The sequence below is a fragment of the Cyrtonyx montezumae genome, unplaced genomic scaffold, assembly GCF_038088225.1.
Source record: "Cyrtonyx montezumae isolate F1298 unplaced genomic scaffold, pur_monq_1.0 scaffold_3, whole genome shotgun sequence".
NCBI classification, from domain to species: domain Eukaryota; kingdom Metazoa; phylum Chordata; class Aves; order Galliformes; family Odontophoridae; genus Cyrtonyx; species Cyrtonyx montezumae.
This window is the reverse complement of record NW_027072034.1, coordinates 160,718,313-160,742,736: the sequence shown is the minus strand read 5'-3', so window position 1 is coordinate 160,742,736 and position 24,424 is coordinate 160,718,313. Positions and strand designations below refer to the sequence as shown.

General features: G+C 55.9%; 2 protein-coding genes across 4 annotated transcripts; one reads left to right on the top strand and one right to left on the bottom strand.

Moving 5' to 3' along the window:
• Nucleotides 1-701: 701 nt before the first annotated feature.
• IRF5 (interferon regulatory factor 5) lies at nucleotides 702-5,113 on the top strand. The gene is made up of 9 exons (XM_065743874.1): nucleotides 702-778; nucleotides 871-1,218; nucleotides 2,458-2,641; nucleotides 2,797-2,864; nucleotides 2,973-3,003; nucleotides 3,204-3,416; nucleotides 3,669-4,076; nucleotides 4,647-4,765; nucleotides 4,905-5,113. The coding sequence occupies exons 2-9, from the start codon at nucleotides 1,039-1,041 to the stop codon at nucleotides 5,094-5,096; spliced, it is 1,395 nt and encodes a 464-aa protein (XP_065599946.1). The 5' UTR covers nucleotides 702-778; nucleotides 871-1,038; the 3' UTR covers nucleotides 5,097-5,113.
• Nucleotides 5,114-6,466: 1,353 nt separating this feature from the next.
• TNPO3 (transportin 3) lies at nucleotides 6,467-23,084 on the bottom strand. 3 transcript variants are annotated; one of them, XM_065743858.1, is made up of 23 exons: nucleotides 22,839-23,083; nucleotides 20,151-20,351; nucleotides 19,438-19,511; nucleotides 19,043-19,199; nucleotides 18,351-18,494; nucleotides 17,450-17,625; nucleotides 16,032-16,170; nucleotides 15,317-15,463; nucleotides 14,981-15,088; nucleotides 14,749-14,840; nucleotides 14,122-14,261; nucleotides 13,850-14,041; nucleotides 12,733-12,824; nucleotides 12,533-12,609; nucleotides 11,910-11,970; nucleotides 11,690-11,830; nucleotides 11,165-11,281; nucleotides 10,794-10,888; nucleotides 9,942-10,098; nucleotides 8,946-9,113; nucleotides 8,212-8,324; nucleotides 7,449-7,546; nucleotides 6,467-6,604 (listed from the first exon to the last, which is right to left on the bottom strand). In XM_065743858.1, the coding sequence occupies exons 1-22, from the start codon at nucleotides 22,962-22,964 to the stop codon at nucleotides 7,486-7,488; spliced, it is 2,778 nt and encodes a 925-aa protein (XP_065599930.1). In that variant the 5' UTR covers nucleotides 22,965-23,083; the 3' UTR covers nucleotides 6,467-6,604; nucleotides 7,449-7,485. The 3 variants fall into 3 exon arrangements, with proteins under 3 accessions (XP_065599930.1, XP_065599931.1, XP_065599932.1); XM_065743859.1 differs by having other exon boundaries at nucleotides 6,467-6,570; nucleotides 22,839-23,082; XM_065743860.1 differs by lacking the exon at nucleotides 11,165-11,281 and having other exon boundaries at nucleotides 22,839-23,084.
• Nucleotides 23,085-24,424: the final 1,340 nt, after the last annotated feature.

The following is a 24,424-nucleotide window of genomic DNA, read 5'->3' as shown; positions in this document are numbered from 1 at the left end:
CCATGGTGACACGGTGGTGGCATCTTGGGGGGCTTCACAGTGGGATTGTGGGAGCTTCCAGGTGGCATCTCGATGGCTTTATGGGGTCTTCATGATGACCACACAGTGGCCTCATGTCTCCCCTCCCCCTCCAGCCCCCCACCCCACCCCATAGTGTCACTTCTCCTTTCCATGGGGCACAGGGACCGGTTCCTCTTTCGTTCCCCGTTTTTGTCATCATCTCCACCCCATGTCCCCAGGGATGGCCAATGTCACCATATGACCATGTGATGGGATGACGGGGTGTGAGGGGTGAGCAGAGGTGGCCGGGTGGGGTGGGACATCAGTGGTGAACAAAGGTGACAGGTCTCCAGAGGGGGTGGGACTCCAGCAGTGACAGAGTGACCATAAATTGTCATGGGAGCGACCACAGGGGTGACCACAAGTGACAGGTGAGTATGGGTCACCCATGGTGGCCACAGGTGACCAGAGGTGACCATGGGTGACCCTAAGTGACAGGTGACCATGGGACGTGGGTGACCATGGGTGACAATAGGTGACCCTAAGTGACAGGTGACCATGGGATATGGGTGACCAGAGGTGACCATGGGTGACGATAGGTGACAAATGACCATGGGTGACCACTGGTGGCTGTGGGTGACATGTGATCGTGGTCAACAGGTGACCATGAGCAATGGGTGTCCAAAGGTGACCAGAAGTGGCCACGAGTGACTTTAAGTGACAGGTGACCATGAGTGTTGGGTGAACAGAGGTGATGGGCGACCGCAAGTGACCATGGGTGAATCAGAGGTGACCTCAAGTGACAGATAACCTTGAACGATGGGTGACCAGAAGTGATGGATGACCACAAGTGACCGTGGGTGATCAGAGGTGACAGATGACCTTGAATGATGGGTGACCGGGGGTGACAGCACCTGTTGGATGACCACAAATACCCATCGTTAACCACAGCATCTCCACCACCGCGTCACACAGTTCCCTGCGTGCGTCACCTCCCCGTCACCGCACCGCCTCTCCCGGTGTCCCTTCCTGTCCTCGATGGCGTCCCCGGTGCCACGCCGCGTGCGCCTGCGCCCATGGTTGGTGGCCCAGGTGGACAGTGGGCGTTTCCCAGGGCTGCGTTGGGTGGACGCGCGGCGCCGGTTCTTTGTGGTCCCGTGGCACCACGCCACGCGGCATCTCCCAGCGCACGGCGGCGATGATGACACCGTCTTCAAGGTGATCCCCAATGACCCAATGGTTGGAATGACCTGAACCTGAACCCTGGTGGCCCAAACCTCAACCGTAAAGATCCTAACCTCAGCCCTGGTGACCCTAAACCCAACCCTAGTGGCCCAGATCCCAATCCTAATGACCCTAGAACAACCTTAGTGGCCCTAATCTCCAACCCTGCTGGCCCTTACTCAACCCTAGTGGTACAAACCTCAACCCTAGTGACCCTGAGCCTAACCTAGTGGCCCAAATCCTAATCCTAGTGAGCCTGACACAACTCTGGTGGCCAAATCCCCAATTCTGCTGTCCATTACCCAACCCTAGTGACGCAAACCCAATCCTAATGATCCAAACCCTAAAATGAATAACCCAAACCCCAATCCTAGTGGCCATAACCACAAGCCTAATGACCCAAACCTCAAATCTAATGTCCCTAACCCAACCCTAGTAACCAAATCCCAACCCTAGTGACCCTAACCCCAAATCTAGTGGCCCAAACTCCAGTCCTACTGGCCCTTAGTCAGCTCTAGTGGCCCAAACCTAATGACCCCACTGACACCAACCCGATGACTCCAGTGACTTCACCCCAATGACCCTGATAGCACTGACCCCAACCCAATGACCCCAACTCTGATGCCTCAAATGTGCCATCCATGATGACCCAACCCCAATAACTGCACCTCAGTAACTGCAACTCACTGATCCCAACCATCATGACCCCAACCCAATGACCCCTATCCAGCCATGATGACTACAACCCCATTAGCTACAACACAATGACCCCAACACCAGTAATCCCAACCCATTAACCCTCTGACCCTGATACCACTGACCCCAACCCAACCCTGATGACCCCAATAAACTCACCCTGATGACCCCAACCCTGATGATCCCAACCCAACGACCCCTATCCAGCCATGGTGACCGCAACCCCACTAGCCATAACACAATGACCCCAACACCAGTAATCCCAATCCACTAACCCACTGCCCTTGACACCACTGACCCCAACCCAACCACGGTGACCTCAACACCAACGAACCCCAACCCTGACGACCCCACTCCAGTGACTCCAACCCAACCATCATGACCCCACCCCAATGACCCCTATCCAACCTCACTAACTCTAACCCAATGATTCCAATACCAAGAATCCCAGCCCACTGACCCCAACCTGATGACACCAATAACCCCACCCCAGTAACTCTGACACCACTGACCCCAATGACTCTGGTGACCCCACAGGCGTGGGCAGCAGAGACGGGGAAGTTCCGTGCGGGGCGGGACGAGCCAGATCCTGCCAAGTGGAAGGCAACACTGCGCTGTGCCCTCAACAAGAGCCGCGAGTTTCGCCTGCACTATGATGGCACCCGTGCCGTGCCACCCCGGCCCTATAAGGTGTATGAAGTCTGTGGGGCTGACGGAGCAGGTATGGGGCTGGGGGGGTAGAGGGAGGCCCGGTGTCAGGACATGGGGTCTGTGGGCTTAGCACCCTGCAATGTCCCATCACCCTGTAAGGACCTGGCGCCCCACAAGTCGCTATGGGGTCTCAGCGTCCCATGGGACCCCCATCTTTCCTCACAGACACAGTGACTGGGGATGACTTCAGCTGCGGTGGGGAGGAAGAGGAGGAGGAGGAGGATGTCGGCGAGGTACTGCCCCCTGCCACATGCATGGGGGTCCCCCACTCCACACTTGGGGGTCTCCTGCCCCACATTTGGGGGTCCCGCACTTTGTAACTGCCTGCTCTCTCCCTGCAGCTGCAGAAACTGATGTCTCTGAGCATTGATGGTCAGTGGAGATATGGGGCAGCCTGTGGGGGAATAATGGGGTGGGAGCATCCTACAGAGGTCAGTGGGGTGGGAATGCCTCATGGGGGACAATGGGATTGGGGCACCCTATGAGGAGAAGTGGGGGGGGGGGGGGACGACCTGGGAGGTGATGCCCTATGGGGGCTCCTCTGGCTGCCCCCTCACCTCACTGTACCCCAGACTGTGGAAGGGACACGGTTCCCCCCTGGCCTGAGGAGCACCCCCTGTTTGGTGGCACTGACCCCACAGCGCCCTTTGTGCCCCCTGAGCTGCCACCCGAGCTGACCCCACAGCTGACTCCGCAGCTGACCCCACAGCTGCCCATCCCGGCCCCCCCAGCACTCGTGGAGCATGGCGTCCCCAACCTGCTGGCCAGCCCCCACCTGCTGCCTCGTAAGCACCGGAGTGGGACAGGAGGGGGGGGGTGGCTGTGGGGTGGGTGAATGTGGATATGGGGTGGCCATGGATATGGGGTGGTTGGACATGGGTGTGGGGTGGCCGTGGGATGGGGTGGTTGGATGAGGGAATGGGATGGTCACGGGGTGGACGGGCAGAGGTGGCTGAACGTGGACATGGGGTGGGTGGGTGTATGGGGTCAGGGGGATATAACCAACCCCATAACCAATCCCATAACTGACCCCGCAGTGACGGACCTGGAGCTGCGCTTCCAGTACCGCGGGCGGCGGGTGAGCGCCCTGACTGTCAGCCACCCCCTGGGCTGCCGCCTGTCCCACGGGGGGTCCCTGCCCCCGACCCCACAGCACCCTGACCTTCTGGGACACCCCGAGCTCCAGCAGGTCCCCTTCCCTGACCCCGAAGGGATCCCGCATGACAAGCAGCGCCGCTACACCCGCACGCTGCTGGGGGCGATGGAGCGGGGGCTCCTCCTGGAGCTGGGGGGGCAGGACCTGTATGCCACCCGCCTCTGTCGCTGCAAAGTGTTTTGGGATGGGCCCTGTGCCCCACCCCAGGACCCAAACCTCGAGCCTCGGCCCAACCCCATGGAGAGGGAGAGGAGGGTCCAAGTGTTCAGCCTCCAGAGGTTCCTTGATGGTGAGTGGCACTGGGAGAGGGCTGGGAGTGTGTGGGGATGTCAGGTGGCACTGGGGGACACCGGGGAGTCCATGGGGACATCATCAGGTGGCACTGGGGACAGCGAGATGTCCAGGGGGACATCTGGTGGCACTGGGGACATCAAGAAGTCAATAGGGACATCAGGTGGCACTGAGGGACATTAAGAAGGGACATCAGGTGGCACTGAGGGACACCAAGAAGGGATGTCAGGTGGTACTGGGGGACATCGAGAAGTCCATGGGGACATCAGGTGGCATCGGGAACATCAAGAAGTCAATAGGGACATCAGCTGGCATTGGGGGATATCAGTGAGTCCGTGAGGATGTCAGGTGGCATTGGGGGACACCAGGGAGTCCATGGGGACAGCTGGTGACATGTGGTGACATCAAATGGCATTGGGGGACACCAGGGAGCCAGCAGGGGGCACTGGGAACATCAGCCAGCACAGAGGGACACTCCTAGGGGCATTGAGTAGCATGGGAGGACACTGGTCAGCACTGTGGTGGGGGGGAGGTGACATCAGGTAACACGCTAATGTCCCCCCCCCAGGGCTCATCCTGTTCCAGAAGGGGCAGAGCCCAACACCACCACCCTTCGAGGTCTTCCTGTGCTTCGGGGAGGAGTGGCCCGACCACAGACCCAGGGAGAAGAAGCTCGTCACCGTGCAGGTGGGGGGACACGTTGGGGATGCCACGAGGATGAGCTGGGGACACGAGGGGAACGCATTGGGGATGCTCTGTGGGGGGGGGGGGGTTGGGATGGGGACACGGCCGCGTTGGGGACACCTGTGACACATGCTCCTCCCAGGTGGTGCCGGTGGCAGCACGGCTGCTGCTGGAGCTGTTCTCGGGGGAGCTGTCGTGGTCGGCGGACAGCGTGCCGCTGCAGATCTCCCAGCCCGACCTGAAGGATGCACTGGTGGAGCAGTTCAAGGAGCTGCACCGCCTCTGGCAGCAGCAGCAGCAGCACCCCGAAGTCGGCACGCAGCCCACGCTGTGATACAGGGATGGAAACCCCTCCCCGGCATGGGGAGGGAGAAGGGGGGGGGGGAAATAGGGTTTGTGGTCCTTCCCGAGGGGCAGCACTATGTGGGGATGTTGCAGCTACTGGAGAATGACAGCTGGAGCACCACCTGACCCAGAACATGGCCATACCCAGGGCGTGGCTGCTCCTGGAGCACATCTGGAAGACACCTGGAGCACCACCATGCCTAGGACATTGCCATGGCTGCTCCTGGGACACATCTGGAGCGCGGCCAGACCTAAAACATTGCCATATCCAGAGCACAGCTGCTCCTAGAGAACATCTGGAACACACCTGGAGCATCACCATACCCAGAACACTGCCACGGCTGCTCCTGGAGCACATCTGGAGCACCACCTGACCTAGTACATGGCGATGCCCAGAGCATGGCTGCTCCTGGAGCACATCTGGAACACATCTGGAGCACCACCTGACCCAGCACGTGGCCATACCTGATCTGTTGCTGCTCAGGGAGCGCAGCTGGAACACATCTGGAGCAGCACCAGAACGCCTCCATACCTGCACCTTCACTGCTCCCGGAGGACATCAACAACAAACACATCTGGAGCACATCTGGAACCCCACCATCCGTAGGACATCGTCACACCGGGACTGCAGCTGCTCCTGGAGTGACACATCTGGAACACAACACCCGGAGCCCCCCCCCCCCCCCAGCCCCTTCCCCTTCCCAAAATAAAAAAGCAGACAGGACCACCTCAGGCTGGTATTTTTTTTTGTTGTGTTTTTTTTTGTTTTTTTTTTTTTTTTATAACCGATTTTTTGTTTTAAATTTTTTGGTTTTTTTTTACCATTTTTGCTTTTTGTTGTTGTTGTTGTTTTCTCTTTTTCTTTTATTGTTCTCGAGATGGCTACAACACCAGACGGAACCACACGCCCGGCCCCGGCCCCATCCCTGCACTCACACAGCTGAAACCCACCCCCCCAACCTCCCAACCCCCCCCCCTCCCCCCACCCCCCACCCCAAAACCCTGCGCTCTCCCCCTCCAAAAAAAAAAAAAATCAAAACGATTAAAAAATAAAACAAAAAAAAAAAAACCAAACCCAAACCAATAAAACAAACCAAATTTTGGAAAAAAAAGAAAAAAAGAAAAAAAATATAATATATATTTTTAAGCAGTTCGACCCACGCGGCCGCGTCCCCGCGCCGAGTCCGCGTCCCCACCCCCCCACCAACCCCGGGAGCGTGGACCCCCCCCTCAGATGCCCCCCCCCCTCCCCAGAGCTCTTCCCTGGGTTCTTTTGGTGCTATTTCTTGGTACTTTTCGGCGCTCGTTGAGGGCACAGTCCCGGTGTGGGGGGGTTGGTTTTGTTGGTTTTTTTTTGGGGGGGGGGGTCGTAATGTTGGGATGCACGCTCCTCTGGCACTGAGTGCAGCCCCCAGCGGTCGCTGCTGCTGTGGGACAAGTCGTGGTGGCTTCGTTTCTGTCTTCTGTTAATTAATGGATGTTCTGGGGAGGGGTGGGCTGTAGGGGGGGTTGTGTCCCCAACAAACCCAACCCGATGTCCTCAACCCCACAACGTGGCCCAAGCACAGCGTCGTGTTAAAATCCAACCCCATGTCCCCCAACCCAACCCAGTGCCATGCCCCCAACCCAGCACTATGTCCCCAATCCCACCCCGTGTCCTCAGTTAAACCCAGCACTATGTCCCCAACCCAACGTCCCCAGACCAACCCAACCCCATGTCCCCAGTTAAACCCAGCACTATGTCCCCAACCCAGCACTATGTCCCCAGTTAAACCCAGCACTATGTCCCCAACCCAACGTCCCCAGACCAACCCAACCCCATGTCCCCAGTTAAACCCAGCACTATGTCCCCAACCCAACCCCACGTCCCCAGACCAACCCAACACCATGTCTCCAGTTAAACCCAGCACTATGTCCCCAATCCCACCCCATGTCCCCAGCCCAACACGTAATGTCCCCAACCCAACAGTTCTAACCCAACATGATGTCCCCAGCTGAACCCAGAACAATGTCCCCAATAAAGCACAATGTCCCCAACCCAGTATCACATCCCCAGTCCAGTGCCATGCCCCCAACCCAGCACTATGTCCCCAGTCTGATGTGATGTCCACAACCCAGCACAACGTCCCTAGCCCAACCCAGCACGTCACCAATCCAACTCAACATGATGTCCCCAGCCCAGCACCACGATCCCAACCCAACGCGATGTCCCCAGCTGAACCTAATGTCCCCCAACCCATCAGAGTGTCATGTCCTCAACATAATTTGATGTCCCCAGCCCCGGCAAAGCCCTCGAGGGTTCTACTGCCCCCACGGTGGCCCCCAGACCCCTGTGCCTTACCTGGGAGGCAGGTGCCATGCTGGGTGCAGGGCGCAGGCTATCGGAACAGGCGGGTGAAGTCCCGCAGAGCCCAGCAGACCTGCTTACATTCCTCCGCGCTGCAAGGGGATGGGGGTGTTACAGGAGTGGGGGGGACACACAGAAAGGTGGAGAGGGACAGAGGGGTTAGGGATGCACCGAGTGGTTTGGGACAGATGGACTCCTAGGTGACACACAGACCCTCTGGGGATGGATAATGCAGTTAGGGATGGATGGATCCCTTGGGGACACAGTGATCTGTCCCACACTTGGGGACAGAGGGATGGAGACGTTGGGGATGTACTGACCCACTGGGACACACGGACTGATTTGGAACAGACAGATCCATTGGGAACACACTAATCTGTGGGGACAGATAGAACCACGGGACAAACAGACGCTCTGGGGACAGATGGACCTGCTGGGGACTCATGGATGGCTTTGGCACATCAATGGTGCCAGAGAGGAAAATCCCATTTGGGGATTGGTAGGAGTGTGGGTTGGGCAGATGTCCCCGTGTACTCTCACTGGGGGTCCACAGGGACACAACAGGAGCTGGGGTGCCATGAGATATTGGGGTGTGGGTTCTGATCCCAAATTGAGGTCTGGAGTCCCATCAGATATTGGGGTCTGGGCTTTGATCACAAATTGGGATTTGGGATCCCATCAGATATTGAGGACAGGGCTCCAGTTGCTAATTGAGGCTGGGGCTCCCAGCACTAATTGGGGGTCTCTGGGCTCTCACCTCGTCACCTGCTTGTGGAAATCCGTCAGCTGTTTGTGTGTCACCTGGATGGCCCCCCCTGACGTCTCCTTTGGCAGTGCCTTCAGGGAGTTCTCCAGCCATCGACAGAAGGTCTGCGGGGAGGGGAGAGGGCAGGAGGTGGGTGCTGTGCTCCCCCCGGGTTACTCTGTGTGAGGGGGGGACATGGGGACGTCACAGGGACATGGGTGACACGGTGATGTAGGGACACAGGGAGGCGGGGACACAGATGTGGGAGATGAGGACACGGACAAGCAGAAATGTAGGGACATAGGAAAGCAGGGATATAGGGACACAGGAAAGCAAGGACATGGAGATGTGGGGGACATGGGGATGTTAAGGACATGGAAGATAGGGAGGCACAGGGATAGGTGACACAGGGCTATGGGGATATGGGGACATGGGGCTGCAGGGTCATCGAGATGGGGAGAATGTGAGGATATGGGGAACATTGGGATATAGTCACATGGGGACATGGAGATCTCAAGGACATGGGGGTGTGGGGACACTGAGGACCTAGAGGTATAGGGAGATGGGAACAGAGAGATACGAGGAAACGGAAGACGTGAGAACATGGAGATGTGGGTGATACAGGGAGAAAGGAGCATGGGGAAGCAGGGACTCTGGGAACATGAAGACAGAGGGGACATGAGGCTGTAGGGACAGAGGGGATGGAGGGGTGAGGGGGCTGAGAGGACACAATGACAGCTGCTCACCGCACGGTCGCTCTGCATGATCTCCCAGAGCACCTCAGCCACGTCGGGCAGTGTATAGGGTGGCAGGCAGAAGCAGCAGGTGTGCAGGAGCTGTGAGACAAGCTGCTGCCCCAACTGCCGCAGCACCTGCGAGATCAGCTCTGTGCGCAGCTCAAAGTCCTCCTCGTGCTGCAGGGGGGGGGTGGAGGGTCAGCTTCGCCCTAAATCCCTCACTCAAACTCTACGATTCTAACCCTGGCCCTAAAACCCTAATCCTAACCCTAACACCAAAATTGTAACCTTAAAACCCTAATCATAAAACCCTAATCCCAACCCTGACCCTAAAATCTTTATCTTAACCCTAAAACCCTAATGCCGACCCTGAAAAAATAAGCCCAGTCCTACAATTCTAACCCTAACACTAAAACTGTGACTCCAAACCTCCACCCCATTTCTAGCCCTAGATCTCCATCCCCACATCATCTCCAACCCCAACCCACCATCATCCCCGCATCACCCCAACCCCAAATCTCCAACATTCTAACCCCAACCTGCATCACTTCCAACCCCAAATTCCTCTCTGACCCCAGTCCTACATCGCAACCCAAACCCTACAACCCTATATCCCCACCCAACCTCACATCCTCTCCCAGTCCTACATTCTCTTTCAACCCCTTGTCTTTCTCCCAACCCCACGTCCTCCCACAACTCCATCCCATATCCTTATCCAACCCCACATCCTCTTCCAATCCATCCTCGTGCTCTCTTCCAACTCAACTCCGTATCCTCTCCCAACCCCATACTGTCTTCCAACACTACATCCTCTCCCAACCAAACCCCACATTCCCTCCCAACCAAACCCAACCCTACATCCTCTTCCAGCCCAGCCCTACCACCCCAACCCTAGATCCTCTCCCAACTCCACGTCCTCCCGCACATTCTCCTTCAATCCCACCCCTCTCTCCGACCCTAAATCTCAGCACCCTGCCTCCTTCCCCCCCATCCCACCCCACTCACATCATTGGCCACCCCAGTGTGCACGAGGTCACGCAGGAACTTCATGACGCTGCAGTTGGCATCACGGTGGTCCAGCGTGGTGGCAGCAATGGCCCATTGCAGGATGGGGATCATCACCTGGCTGCGCAGCAGCGTCACTGGGCTGCGCTGGATGAACCTGGGACAGAGACAGTGCCACAGGGGCGGGGGGACAGGGGGGCATTGGGATGGGGAGGCAGGGGGTATGGGATGGGGAGAGTGGGGGGACGTGCGGATATGAGATGGGGATGGAGTGTGAGGATGGGGGGAGCATGGGGACAGAGGGATCTGATGTGGGGAGAAGGGGAATGGGGGATATGGGTACAAGGGGATAGGGGGATATGATGTGGGGACAGAGGAATGAGGACAGGTGGATACGGGTACATAGGGACAGGAGACAATGGGTTCTGGGGACAAGGATAGGGAGATATAATATGACATGAGGACGGGATTGTGGTGACAGCGTGTTATGGGGATATCAAATGGGGACAAGGAGGACTGGGGGACACAGGTGCAGGAAACAGGGGGCATAGGGATGCAGGGACACGGAGACAGAGAGGACTTGGGGACATGGGCAAGCAGGGAGAGGTGTACACAGGGACAGAGAGGACAAGGAGATGCAGGGACAGAGGGACATAGAACAATTGGGGACATGGGGACACAGAGGACTTAGGGACATGGGCATGCAGGGACAGAGGGACATGGAGGACTTGGTGACACAGATGTGGAGGACATGGAGGTATGGAGGACATGGAGACGTGAGGATTCAGGGACACGGAAGACACAGGTTTATGGGGACATGGGGATGTGGGGACACGGGGGGGATGCAGGTACCTGGCTGCAAGGCGGAAGAGGTCATCCACGGTGTCGGGATGGTTCTGGAGGCCACTGGGCTGCTCGAGGAGCTGGAAGGTGGGGATGCAGAGAGCCTGGGGGGGTACACCAGTCATTAAGGCTCCTTGGCAATTAATTGGGCATCCTTGGTAGTTAGGGGTCCTGGTCAATTAGGTCATCTGGTCACCCCAACCCAAAGCTGGTCTCTTGATCTCCCCCCAGCCACAGGCTCACAGGACTTGGGCTGGGATTGTAGGATTGGGGCTGGGATTGTAGGACTGGGGTGGGGTTAGGTTGGGGTTCTTGAATTGTAGGTTTGGGGTAGGGATTGGGGTTCAGGAACTGCAGGAGGGGGCCGAGGAAAGCCCCACCTGCAGCATGTCAAGCAGCCCCTGCCGGCAGCCCTCCTCCATCCCGTACTCATCCACCAGGATGCTGCCCAGGTATAGGAAGCACGAGTGCTGGTGCGCCCGGTACACGCTCACCATCTGTGGGGCACACACCGCTGCAGCTCCTTTCCAATCCCAGATGGTTTCCCCCATCCCTTCCCAACCCCAGCTGAGGTTTCCCCCATCCCTTCCCACTCCCAGCTGCATCTTCCCACATCCTTTTCCCATCCCATACGCAATTCCATGCATCCCGATCCAATTCCATCAGGTTTTCCCCATTCCTCCCCCAGCCCAACCCTCCCCAACCCCATCTGGCTTCCCCTATCCCTTCCCAATCCCCATACCAGTTCCCACCCATCCCTCCCAATCCCCTTATTTTCTACCCCTCCCTCCCCAATCCCAATCCCATCGGCTTCTCCCCTCCCTCCCCAGTCCCAGTTCAAACCCCTCCCACCCCAGCCCCAGCTGCAGTCCCACACACCCCCCTGCTCCCCCTGCTCCCCATACCTGTGTGACCAGGGGCTGCAGCAGTGCGGCAGAGCCCTTCCCCACGCAGCGCACAGCGAAGCGCAGGCAGCGGCAGCAGCGCTCCACGATGCGGATATCAGCACTGTGCTTGTTCAGGGTCTCAGATAGCACGGGCCAGATCTGGGGGCAGAGGGTCAGGGTGACCCCCACCGCCCCACACTGTGGCAGGGGGTGCTGCCAGGTCCTGTCCCATGCTCACCTCCTGGATGACTTTTTGGCACGGGTGGATCTGCCCGTTCTCCACAATGGGGTTTGTATGCCTGCAGGAGCAGAGTGGGGTAAGTGCTACAGAGCAGTGGGGGTGTGATGGGAGAGGAAATGGGATGGAATGGGAATAGGAAGGGGACATGATGGGGACAGGACAGAGATGGATGGGGAAGAGGATGGGTATAGCATGAGGACATGATCAGGACACAAGTGAGACAGAATGGGGACATGATAGTGAGACGACCAGATCAGGACGGGGACAAGACAGGGACAGAATGGTGACACAATGAGGACAGGAGGGGGACAACACAGGGACACAACTGGGATGGAATGGGGACGAGATATGAACAGGATAGGAAAGGATGAGGACAGGATAGGACAGGAAGGGAACACGATCAGGATGGAATGGGGACAGGACAGGGACATAGCCAGGATAGAATGTGGACAAGACTGGGTCATGAACGAGACAAGACAGGGACATGACTGGGACACGTTCAAGATACAACTGGGACATAATGGAAACGTGACCAGGATGAAATGGGGACACAATTGTGACACAACTGGGACACAGCAGGAACAGAATGGTGGCACAACTGGGATGACAACGGCTCGGACCTGAAGATGACAGCAAGGCGATCCAGGGGCACGGTGGGGTCGGAGGAGAGCCCATTGCTTGGCTCTTGTGAGAGCAGCTGCAAAAAGGGGACACAGGGGGATGGGGGGGATCAGTGGCATCATCCCCACGTGGGAGGACATCCACACAGAAACGTCACTGCCATTTGGGGACAGATCCCAGCCTGGTGCCACAGCCGTACCTTCTTCAGGGCGAGCACTTGCACAGCGCACAGCTCACTCAGGCACTCAGCAATCTTCTCCAGGGGCAGCCTGGCAAGGACCAACGCTGTCCCTGCAAGGCAAAGGCACGGGTCTGACCCTAAAACAGCCTCATGAGGAAGGGGATAGTGTTTTGGGGTGGGGCAGCAAAGCCAACACTGTTTGTATTGCTATATGAGTGCTAACTAGCAGAAAAGCACCATTTTGCCTCTTTAGCCACACACTCCTCTCAGACATCTCCCTCTGTCCAGGCACCTGGACAGACACCTCCTACAGACCACAGTACTGTGGGATCACATGGGTTGGAAGAGACCTTGAAGGACATCACATCCCACTGCTCACCTGGCACTGCCCAGCCAAATACCAGGCCACATCCCCATGCACCATGTCCACGATTACCTTCAGTCCCTCCAGGGATGGGGACTCAGCTCCTGCCCTGGGCTGCCATCCCAGTGCTTCACAACCCTCCCAGAGAAGGAATTTTTTCATACACCCAACCTACCCCTCCCTTGGCACAACCTGAGGTCATTTCCTCATGTCCCATCCCTCACATCTTGGGAGGAGAGGGACGCAACCAATTGGATGCAGCCCCATTGACCACCACCCAACACATTCCCATTGACCAACTGGATGTGGCCACATTGACTGCCACCAAACGTGGTCCCAGTGACCAACTGGGTACGGTCCCACTGATCGACAGAACAGAACCCTGTTGAACTCCACCCAACGTGGCCCCACTGACCACCATCGAGTGTAGACCAACTGGATGAAGTGCCATTGACCACCACCCAACACAACCCCGTTGACAAACTGGACACAAACCTGTTGACCACCACCTAACGCAGCCCCATTGACCAGTACTCAATATGGCCCAGCTGACCACCACTCAGTGTGATCCCATTGACCAACTGGACAGAGTCCCATTGACCACCACCCAACACGTCCCCGTTAACCATCAGGACACTGCCCCCTTCACCACGACCCAACGTGGCCCCGCTGATCAACAAGACACAGCCCCATTGAGCACCACCCAATACAGCCACATTGATCAACTGGACACAGCCCATCCAGACCCCAGTTGAGGCCCACCCCACTCACCCTTGAGGAGCCCGACTGCAGCCTCTGGGGACAGCGCGAAGGAGTCGAGGGAGCGGGCAATCTCCAGCAGCCCAGTAAAGTGCTGTGCCATGTGGTCACGGCACACCGAGCAGATGTTGTGGATGGCCTTGGCTGCGGCCGAAGCCAACCGACGGTCACACAGCCCCTTCATCAGGTAGCCCAGCACAGGGTCTGGAGAGGTGTGAAATAAACAGGGTGAGTGCAGGGAGTGGGGCAGGGAGCAAGGAAGGGGGTCTCTGAGAGGGACTCACCCAGGAACTGAGGGTTCCTGTCCACCACCTCGCTCATCTCGCCCACCAGCTCGATGCTGGTGTAGCGCACAGCCGTGTGCACCGACTCAGGGAGCCTCACCACTCCCTCCAGCACCTCCACCAGTGTTGGGTTGTTCTCCCTGCAGGATGAAGTGGGTGGATTAGGAAGGGGCAGTGGGACTAAGATGAGACAGAGAGATTTTTAGCAGGGTCCCAACCTCCTGACTCCACAAAAATCTGCCTGCACATGGCAGCCAGAGTTGGCATCAAAATGTGGAGCATCTCTGGTGGGAATACAATCACATGGCAGCCTATGTTGGGAAGGAAGTCAAAGAACACCCCAGCTTGGGAAGGGAATCAGTTTGGGAATGACACAATAATATATCCTGGATTTGGAATAGGATTGCAGAATATCAGAATCACAGAGCACCTTGAGTTGGAAACGGAACCTCCAAAATGGAAACAGAATTACAGAACAATCCCCATTTTGGAAATGGGATCACAAAACATTCCCCAGTTTGGAAATGGAATTACAGAACATTCCAAGTTTCAGAAGCGGGCTCACAGAGGATCTTCAGTTTGGAAATAGCACCGCTGAACTCTACAAAGACCCCCAGTGCCACTCACTGGTCAACACTCTTGGCAATGGAGGCCATGATGAAGAGGACGGCCTCTGTCACCTCCCAGGGTGGATTGCCATCCTTCAGCGTCGCATAGAGCTGCAAGAGGGAGAAAACAAGTCAATAAAAAAGCCCCAGAATCATCAATCTCACCCCAAAACAGCAGCATCTACACTGAGTTCGGGACCCTGTGTCTGTGCCTGCATGTTTTAGGGCACAGGGAGGTAACGTGGTCCCACCTGTGCGAAGCACTCCACTGAGCCCACCAGGAAAATGAGGTCCTTGACCAGGTCTGAGACGCGCATCCGGAACTCACCGAAGTCATCTGTCTCCTCTGGGACACCCTCCTGGGATAGAAGGGATGAGAAGAACAAAATGGGGGGAGGGAGAAGGGTGGGAAAGGAGGAAAAGCCGCCAGCTTCCAAAGAAGGCATGTCCCAGCAAAAATACCTCTGGGAGGACATAACAGAGTGCGTCTCATTTTGGGAAATGCTGTGGGGGAGTGGGAGGGGGTCCACAGGAAATGCAGTGAGGAGAAGGAAGACAGAAAATGCCACAAAAAAAAGTGGCCTTACATGATCTGAGTCGAGCTGGCAGTGCCGGGCCAGCGCGTGCAGCAGGCGTTGGATGTAGGCTTTGAAGATACCATGGATGACAGCATCCTCTGTCTTGTACAGGTGCTCCCCCAGGCGGTACCAGAAGTTAAAGGAGATTTCAACCACCTGGATGGGGAGGAAGGAGAGAAATTCCAGGTTTGATGTCCACACTGCCTGCATGGCTTCCCATACTGGGTCTCTGAGGTTTTATAGAGTTGTGGATGTCCATCAGGCACCACTGCTTCTTCCACCCACAGTAAAACATGGAGTGGTACCTGCAGCTTTGTCAATCTCCTTGTGAATTAAAAAAGGATTTTAAACCCAGAGGTCATCTAAAATTTGTCCCCTACAAGAAAGATTGGATGGGATGGGAGGAGTGACCTACCCTACAAGAAGGTTAGGATGAGATGGAAGGAGTGACCTGCCCTACAAGAAGGTTAGGATGAGATGGAAGGAGTGACCTGCCCTATAAGAAGGATGGGATAAGCTGAATGACCTGCCCTAAAAGGAAGGCCAGGATGAATCTACCCTCTAAGGAAGGATGGAAGGAGTTGGGTCTTATCATCCTCACAAGACTCAGTGAGTTCATCACAGCATCTCCAGAACTTAAAGAGTGGCCACGAGGAGAATGAAGCTCTCCTCACAAGTACAACCACAGGGAAGATGAGGGACAAGGAGATGACTCTGTGCCCACCTCATACTGCGGGTGCCCTGCACAGATCAGCAGCAGCTCCAGTGTCCGCAGGTCACCCAGCCCCTGGCCCGGCGTGCAGACAATCTTGTCCAGGAAGGTCTCGCATAGCTCGGTGAACACACGGCAGTAGTTGAGCACCCTGGGGAGGGAAAGTGAGGTGTGGGTCAGGGGGATGAACTGAGGGGAGCATGGCGTGGGTTGTGTGGGCAATATGTCCTAGAACTCATCCCAGATCATGGGACGCTGCCAACTGTTTGAGCGTCCCTTCGACTCAACCAACACAATGTACACCAGGAAGGAGTAATGGACCCCAAAATCCCAAATCCTCCATAATCCCATGGACAAATCAACCCAAAGTGCCCAGGGAAGGAGCTACAGACTCAAATCAACCCAAAGTATACCATGATTCCAAAGAAAAATGCCCGGGGAAGGAGTAATCATCCCCAACATAACCACACAACCCTCGACAAATCAACCCAATATACCCCAGGAAGGAGCGACAATCCCAAAGACAAAAAACATAAATGCACAATCCCTGACACTCAGAGATGAAAGCTCCCTTCCACCCCAAACCAGTCTACGAATGAGATTTTGGTTTTGCAACCTGGCTCTGTCCCTGCTGAGCTGTTTTGAGCCCAAAACATCCAGAGGTGATGTTTGGAAACCGTGGGACCATGATAAAAAAAGAAAGGTGAGAAAAAGGAGTAGGAAAAAAAAAAAGAAAAGAAAAAAGGGTTGGTATCTTCTTGTTGTGTTGGAATCCCTGATGGTTTTGGGATCTTCTCCTTGGACTGGGATCCCCACATTGTTTGTTGTTCTCTCACAGTGTTGGGACCCCAATGAATTTGGGGTCTTCTTGTGTTGGGATACCTGATGAGCTTGGGAACCCCAATGGCTTCAAGTGCTTCTCATTGTATTCAGATCCCAAACAGCTTCTTGCTGCACTGGGCTCCCAATGGGGTTGAGATCCCCAATGGGTTTGGGATAATCTTGTTGTGCTGGGATCCCATTTGGTTTGGGATTCCCCAGGGGCTCTGAGTGCCTCTCATTGCACTGGGATCCTCAGTGAGTTTGGGATCCTCAACAGCTTTGAGTGCTTATCATTGCTTTGGAATCCCCATTGAATTTGGGATCTTCTTGTTGTGTTCAGATCCCCAGTGGATTTGGGATCTCTTTGTTACACTGGGATCCCCAGTGGGTTTGGGATCCCCAGCAGCTTTGGGTGCTTCTTGTTTTGGAGAAACATCTTAACAAATGGGAACTCAGCTCAGAGGGATAAGAATTTTTGGAACCACAGAACCACGAGAAGAACACAAAGGTGAAAAAGGAGGAAATGACCCAAATTCAACAAATCCCCCAAATAACCACATCAGAGAATGCAGCAGCCAACTCCTGCTGCTCCAGCCATGACCACTCACTTGTCCAGGTCCTCCCGTGCCACTGCCATGTGGTAGGCACTCTCGAGGGTGAGGACCCCCTGGAAGAGCTGCAGGGCCAGGGGCAGGTTGGTCTCCACGTTCTCAATGGCGTAGAGCGCCGAGCAGACACAGTCCGAGGCAGCCTCGTGCAGGTTGGAGGAGGTCTTGTCTTGTTGCTGTCAGGAGGAGGAGGAAAAAAAAGAGACAGATCTGTAAGTTGCATTGGCAATCAGGGCAGCCCACTGTGGGACATGGCTTTCTGTGACATAAGTGTTGTCTGCTCCTCCTCCTGCTGAACAGAAGCTCTCATTTGCATTTGTCGTCTGTTTAATTTGCACCACGGTACAGACGTAAATGTGTTTCCTGTTAACAAGGGGAGGAAGTGACACAACGTGGGGCTGCAGCTCCAGAAAACGCCAGAATCTGTTTGCTGACAGTGCTCTGTCATGTGCATAAAAGGGCAAAAACCCCTTTGGAGCAAAACGATAAAAGCATCAGCAAAGGAATTAAATCTTCTGCTGAAAACTTGGAAGATTTTCAGCATTGATTTCAGTGCTAAGCAAATGTAGTTTGTTCAAAGAGGAATGCAGACAAAGAAAATCTCTTCTCCCCCCCCCCCCCTCCCCAAGGAATATGGACAACTCCTAAAATCATAAAAACTCATGAAACTTCAACCCATGATGGCAAACTGATGACCAAGATGCAGACTTGGCCATGGTGGTACCTCCTAGGCAGGCTGGAAGTGCCATTCCTCATCCACACCACCCCCTGGCTGCTGCTATCACCATAAAACAAAAGCCCAGAGGGTTCCTACCCAATGCAGGGGCTGCAGCACACCTTCTGTAGGCAGAGAAGCAGCATCAGATGGATTTAAAAGCACTGCAGCATCAGGGGTACTCACCAGCACCTCAAAAAGGAGTGACAGCAGCTTGCTGTTGGCCATGAAGGTGCTGTCCAGGACCCCCAGGTTGAACCAGCTCCCCAGGCACCGGAAGATTTTGATGAGCATCTTCTCATCGTTGCCCGCTTTCTCCACACACGTCATCTATGGCAGAATGAGAACTGTGATTTGGGAAAATGAGGTCAGGATAGACATCCATCCTGGAGTCTCTGCAGGGTGACCTTAACTTCCCCCAAGGGACACAGGGTTTGGGTTTTGGGTGGTGCCCTGCAGAGCCGGGGGCTGGACTTGAAGATCCTCATGGATCCCTTGCAACTTGGGATATTCTATGGCTTGACGACTCTAGGATCCTAAGGCACCCAAAAGACACAGCTGGTTTTCCAGAGATCCTCACTGTGCTCATAAATTCCAAAGGCAGATTTTGCACTTCAGCTCAGCCCATCACTGGACCCACAACCACGAGATTAAGGACGTTTATCTATACTTAAATACCGAGAGCCAGAAGACAAATCATGGAATGGTTTGGGACCTTCAATCCCACAATGGTTTAGGGTGAAGGGGACCTTCCATCCTAGAATGGTTGGGGGTGGAAGGGACCTCCAATCCCAGAACTGTTTGGGGTGGAAGGAAAACTGCACCAGGAGGAGACCCAGTGGAGAGCACGGACTAACTAGAATTGTGCACGCCCTCACCAGCAGGGAGACAACAGTGCTGGAGTAGTAGGCCAAGTCTTCGATGATCTCCGTGCGGCGGTTGGCCCCGATGCGCAGCGAGCGGCTGTGCACCTCCTCGGGCAGCACCGTGAGGATTTCCAGCAGGAAGGGCAGTGAGGTGACATCATTGCTATACCTGGAAGCAAGAGAAGCGTGGGCAGCGTGTGGGCAGGGGGTAGAAAAGCAAACATGGGAATCCTAAATGCTGTCACACGCAGGGAGACAGATGGGAATTCTATCTCTCCTCGAAGGCGATCTGAGAAGCTCCTCAGATTATTGAGTGAGTGACAAACACTTCCACTGTTGCCCCACTCACTGCCACGTGTGTTGTTGGACCGCACAGATCTGCCCACCAACAGACAGAAACCACTTACTTTTCAACCAACGTCTGCACGCAGCCCTTCCAAGAAGCCATCTGCAGGGCGAGGTCTGCTATTGCTAAAGCGAGCTGCAGAGGAGAGAAAACACAGCTTGGAGCGGGGGAGCAAAACCCTCAAATGTCCCTCGTTTTGGGGTGCTTGTGGCAAAGCTGCAACACCAACATCCCCTCCGCTCCCCAGCTGTCCCATCCCACAGAGCACCTCCATCCCAGCTCTGGAGGGGCATTCCCAGGCAGCCAGCAGGAGGAGCTCTAGGGGCTCCCTTCCTTCCACTTGCTGTCTGTGTTCCAATAGTATTGGGGGAAAAATGAGCTCAGGTTTGGCATCCTGATTGCCTGGCCGTGTGGCTGGTGCAGGCTCGGTGCCCCATGCTCGGTTATTTAAAGCCTTGGCTGGGTCGTGTAGTGCCACCAAGGAGATTTGAGATAATGGGATGGGAGGGGTTTCCCAGAACGCATCAGTGTCCACAGGGGATAAAGAAATCAAATGAACGGGGATAAAGCATTGATTGGCTTTAAACAGTTATCAAATGGAGACAGAGAATAGTGCTTGGCAGCATGGCATCAGTGTTCTCCACTCTTCTTGCTCCGTGATGGAGGAAAAGCAGCCAAGGAGACCTCAGAAAGGGGTTTGGTGGAGAAATCAGCAGCACCCACTCTTGGGGAAGCCCTAAACCCGCTGGAATCAATCCCAGATCCTCCTCCTACCTGGGTGACGATGACTGGTGAGAGGTCCTTCAAGTTCTGGATGTGGGACAGCAACGAGTCGCGCAGTGAGGCGTGCGAGTCAGTGGGGAGCTCGTAGAACGAGGTCTGGATCTTCATCTTCATCGTCTGCGCTGCGAAGTAGCACGACTCCACATCCTGACGGATCTGCAGGAGCTGATCTGAGATCTCCCACGCGTGAACCTGAGGGCAAAGGGGGATTCCTGAAGATACAAGCACACCCCCTCACCCCCTGCACCGACACCGTTAGCACCTTGTCAATGAATATTGGGCTACCAAACACCGGATGATGGCGGCTTGAGGGCGATGGTGGCACCCAACAGGAGTGCCAGTTTTCATTTTGGTAAAATGGCTTAAAAATTAATTTTTGTTTCGCTGAAGAGCTTGAAATCCATGTTTCCCTCAGCCCCAACAGTTCCCCGGATCACACTTCCCATTGCTGCAGGCATTAGACAAAGCCACAAAGGGTTTGGTTGATGGGAAGCAGGACTGGAGGGTGGTGAGAACTGGGGAATGGTTTGGAGTGGAGGGAACCCCACAGCCCCACAATGGTTTGAGGTCGAAGGGGACTTCAGCCCATGTTGCTCCAAACCCTCCCAGTGCCAATCCTAACATGCTAACTCTAACACTAACCCTAAAATCCTAACTCCATCTTGAAAATGAAGGCTCACTCCTCCCTTTCCCCAGACTTCACTCCATCATGGATCCGTTTCATCCTGGAACCTATGTGAGGATTTCTTCCACTTCCCAATCCCACACAGGGCCTCAAAAATGACTTTGGGCTGCAAAACCTGAACAGCAAGAGGAGTGTAAACTGAAATGCCAACTATGGCACTGAAGATGGGTGTTGAAGGTGACAACAAACATCCCAACAAAGAAGATGGGCGTCCCAACAAAGACCAAGGACCCAACAGAGATCACTACCCTAACAAAGACCACTGCAAAATGAAGACAACTGCCAAAGGCCAATTGAACACCAACTCCAAGAAGACTACCAGCGTAACAAAGAGGACCACCGCTCTGTGAGGTTCATCTTGGTGTGCCCAACTTTCAGAGATGAATCCCAATACCAGAGCTGAAAGCGTGCTTTAAAGAAGAACCTTAATGGTCCCATGATTTTGTATCCCTGTTTCAGGCAGGAGCTCAGCCCATGGTGCTCCACGCCACGGTGGCACAGCTCCACATCACCGTGCACCTGATGGGTTTTGCCACGGGGGTGATCTGTGTCACAGTGCCAAACACAGCCATCTGATGCAGCTGCTCCTTGGGGAAGTACCCAGATGTTATTTCCAGCATGCTTTGATTGGCAGATCTGGGTTTTTTTAAGGTACCTTCTACCCTCCACTTCCACACTATTCTTATTTAATTAACTTTAGGAACAGAGCCAAGGAACACTGTATCAGAATGAGCTGTCGACATGAGCAATGCCTGGCTCCCATCTCTTACCAAGCCAAAAATCCACCTCAAAGCACAACCATGCTGCACCAAACCATCACTAAAAAACAACCATGATAGCTGCTCTACACACAGCAGCAGCCACAAAATGCTCGCTTGGAGCTTGGTGACATCCATGGGATGTCCATAGAGCAGGGAGCAGGAAAACAGCAAAGGCATTTAGGTTTTCCATCTCCTCCCCAAAGTTCATGGGTCTTATTTCCATGCAACAACGTGTGGTGGATTTCACACAGCAACACACTTATAGGAGAACCCGAACCCAGAAGGATTTGACTCCATGATTTCCACCAGCCCTTGTGCACCTGAGCACCCTGCTCATCCCACAGAGAACAAAAGGACAAGACCTTCGTGATGGCATTTCACAACATCTCCCAGGATTTGCTGTGACAAAGCCACCTGACCCTGTGGGGATACTATGGCCATTCCAGGAGCACCTGGGGGTACTCCTGGAACGTCCCTGGAACTTCTGGGGTCACTGGGTCACTCCTAGAGGAAGCTATGGGGGGCATAGAGTTCACATCAGAAGCACCAGGTATGTCACAGACCTCCAGAGGGCACTGCGGCTGTTCCAGGAGCACCAGGACACTCCTGGGAGGCTCCAGGGTGACACCCAAAGCAGAGGGGGTGTCTTGGGGGGCACTGAAGGGAACCAAGAATATCCTGGGGGCTACCAGGGCCATTTCAGCAACATCAGGGTTCTCCTGGGGGCACAGAGGCTCTACCAGGAGCTCAGGGGACCTCCTGGGATCACCACATTCCTGGGGGACACCATGGAAGCACTAAGACCATACCAGGAGCACTGGGGATCTCTTAGGGGGTAATGGGACCTCTTGGGGGGCACCTGGATACTCCTCAGAGCATCAGAGCTGTACCAAGAGCTTCAGAAATCTCCTGAGGAGAATGAGGGAAGTCCTAGGGGACACCGAGCCACTACTGGAGGCCACTAGGACGCCTCCGATGAGAACCAGAGCAACGCCAGGAGTATAGAGGATCTCCTGGGGGACACCAGGGACGTGTAGGGAAGCTCCGGGACACTCCTGAGAGCACTGAGCCTCTCCTAGGAGGGTATCGGGACATTCCTGGGGGTGCACCGGAACCGTCTCGGAGCCACTCCCCATCCCACCCCACCCCTCTCGCCTTCGAAAACCGCCGCCTCCCCAGCCCTAACTCCCCGCCCCCCGCCACGTGCTCCCCCCGCCCCACCGCGGTCCGCACCGAGCGCTGCAGCTCGCCCAGCCAGCAGCTGGCCCGCTCCTTGCCGCTGGGGTCGGGGTCGTGGTAGAGGGCCTGCACAGCCTGGTACACCAGCTGCAGGCTGGGCTGGGCCCCGCCGCCCTCCATGGCCGCGCCGCCGCGCTCAACGCCGCCCTCCACCGCCCGCCGCCATCTTCAGGGCCTCCGCGCCGGTACCGGAGCGCGGCGGTGCGTTGCGGAATGCGGTCCCCCCGGAAACTCCGAAACGGGAAGTTCCACCCCGCTCGGAAATGCGTTCCGCGCCGACTTCCGATTCGGCGGTGCGTTGCGAATAGCGCCCCCTTCCCCCCCCGGAAACAACGTTCCGCCTCAAAGGTGCGATGCGATAAGCGGTCCCCACAAAAACGCTGAGCAAAAAGGTTCCGCCCCGCGCCCGAAGGGACTTTCCCGGTTTCTGAGGCGCCCAAATTGGGATTCTCAAGGGGGAGGGGAGGCGGAGGCGGGGCCGAGGGGAGGGGCGAGGCGAGGAGCGGCGGGAGCGGGGACCGGAAGTGGCGGGGACCGGAAGTAGAGCGTTGGCTCAGTTGTGCCCGGGGATTTCATTGTCTCGTTGTGATCGCATTAGCCGTGCTGGGATCTCATTATCCCAGCGGGACCCCGTAACCACGCTGAGATCCCATTAAGTTGGATCCCATTAACTCCACTGTGACGCGATTATCCCTTGTTGGATCCCATTATCTCCAGCGTGATCTCATTATACACAATGGGATCTCACTATGTAAGTGGGATCCTGTTGACCCTACTGGGATCCTGTTATCCCACTTGGATCCTGTTGGACCCAGGAGGATCCCGTTATCCGCAACTGAATCCCGTTATCCCAATGGGATCCCATTTGCTAATGGGTTGGGTTGGAAGGGTCCTTAAAGGTGACAGTAGTATGGGATGGTTGGGTTGGGAAGGTCCTTAAAGGTCACAGAACCATTGAATGGTTGGGTTGGGGTGGGAGGGTCCTTAAATTTCAAAGAACCGTTGCGTTGAAAGGGTCCTAGAAGACGACAGAAGCACAGAATGGTTGGACTGGGGGGGGACACCAAAGCCCCCCAACCCCAACCCCCAGCCGGGCGCTGCGTGTACACCCCCCCACACCCCCCTTCCCCCATCCCGATCCGGACGGGCACAGCTGTGTGAGCCACATCTGGACGGGGCACGGAGGGAGGGGCGGGGCACATCTGGGCGGGGCAGGTCCTGGCAGGTCCTGGCAGCGCCGCTTCGCTCTACGGCCCCGCCCGGTGCAGCAGTGGCATCACCGGGACCGGCGCCAAACGGGCGGTGCCGGAGCGGTTCCGCTGCTCCGAGCGGCGACCGCGACATTACGGTGAGGAACGCGGGGACCCCCGGGTTGAGGGGAGGGGGTGGGATAGGGACAAAGGGGGGGGGGGGGCGGAACCTCGTGCTGCCCGGCAAAGGGGCGTGGGGGTGGGGGGGGTTGGTCTGGGGAGAGCGGGCTGCTTCTGATGCGCTGGGCACCTCCTGCCCCATAGCCTGCCCTATAGCGGCTCTATAGTATGCCCCATAACCAATGCGGACTCCTGCCCTATAGCTGCTCT

What these genes read in the sequence shown, in the direction of transcription:
- TNPO3 (XM_065743858.1), bottom strand. Translation starts at nt 22,964, where the DNA reads ATGGAGGGCGGCGGGGCCCAGCCCAGCCTGCAGCTGGTGTACCAGGCT. An exon ending in GTGCAGACGTTGGTTGAAAA is followed by an intron (nt 19,200 to 19,437) that starts GTAAGTGGTTTC and finishes TCTTGCTTCCAG; the next exon opens with GTATAGCAATGATGTCACCT. An exon ending in CAGGAACCCTCAGTTCCTGG is followed by an intron (nt 14,042 to 14,121) that starts GTGAGTCCCTCT and finishes ACACCTCTCCAG; the next exon opens with ACCCTGTGCTGGGCTACCTG.
- IRF5 (XM_065743874.1), top strand. Translation starts at nt 1,039, where the DNA reads ATGGCGTCCCCGGTGCCACGCCGCGTGCGCCTGCGCCCATGGTTGGTG. An exon ending in CAGCCCCCACCTGCTGCCTC is followed by an intron (nt 3,417 to 3,668) that starts GTAAGCACCGGA and finishes CTGACCCCGCAG; the next exon opens with TGACGGACCTGGAGCTGCGC. An exon ending in AGAAGCTCGTCACCGTGCAG is followed by an intron (nt 4,766 to 4,904) that starts GTGGGGGGACAC and finishes TGCTCCTCCCAG; the next exon opens with GTGGTGCCGGTGGCAGCACG.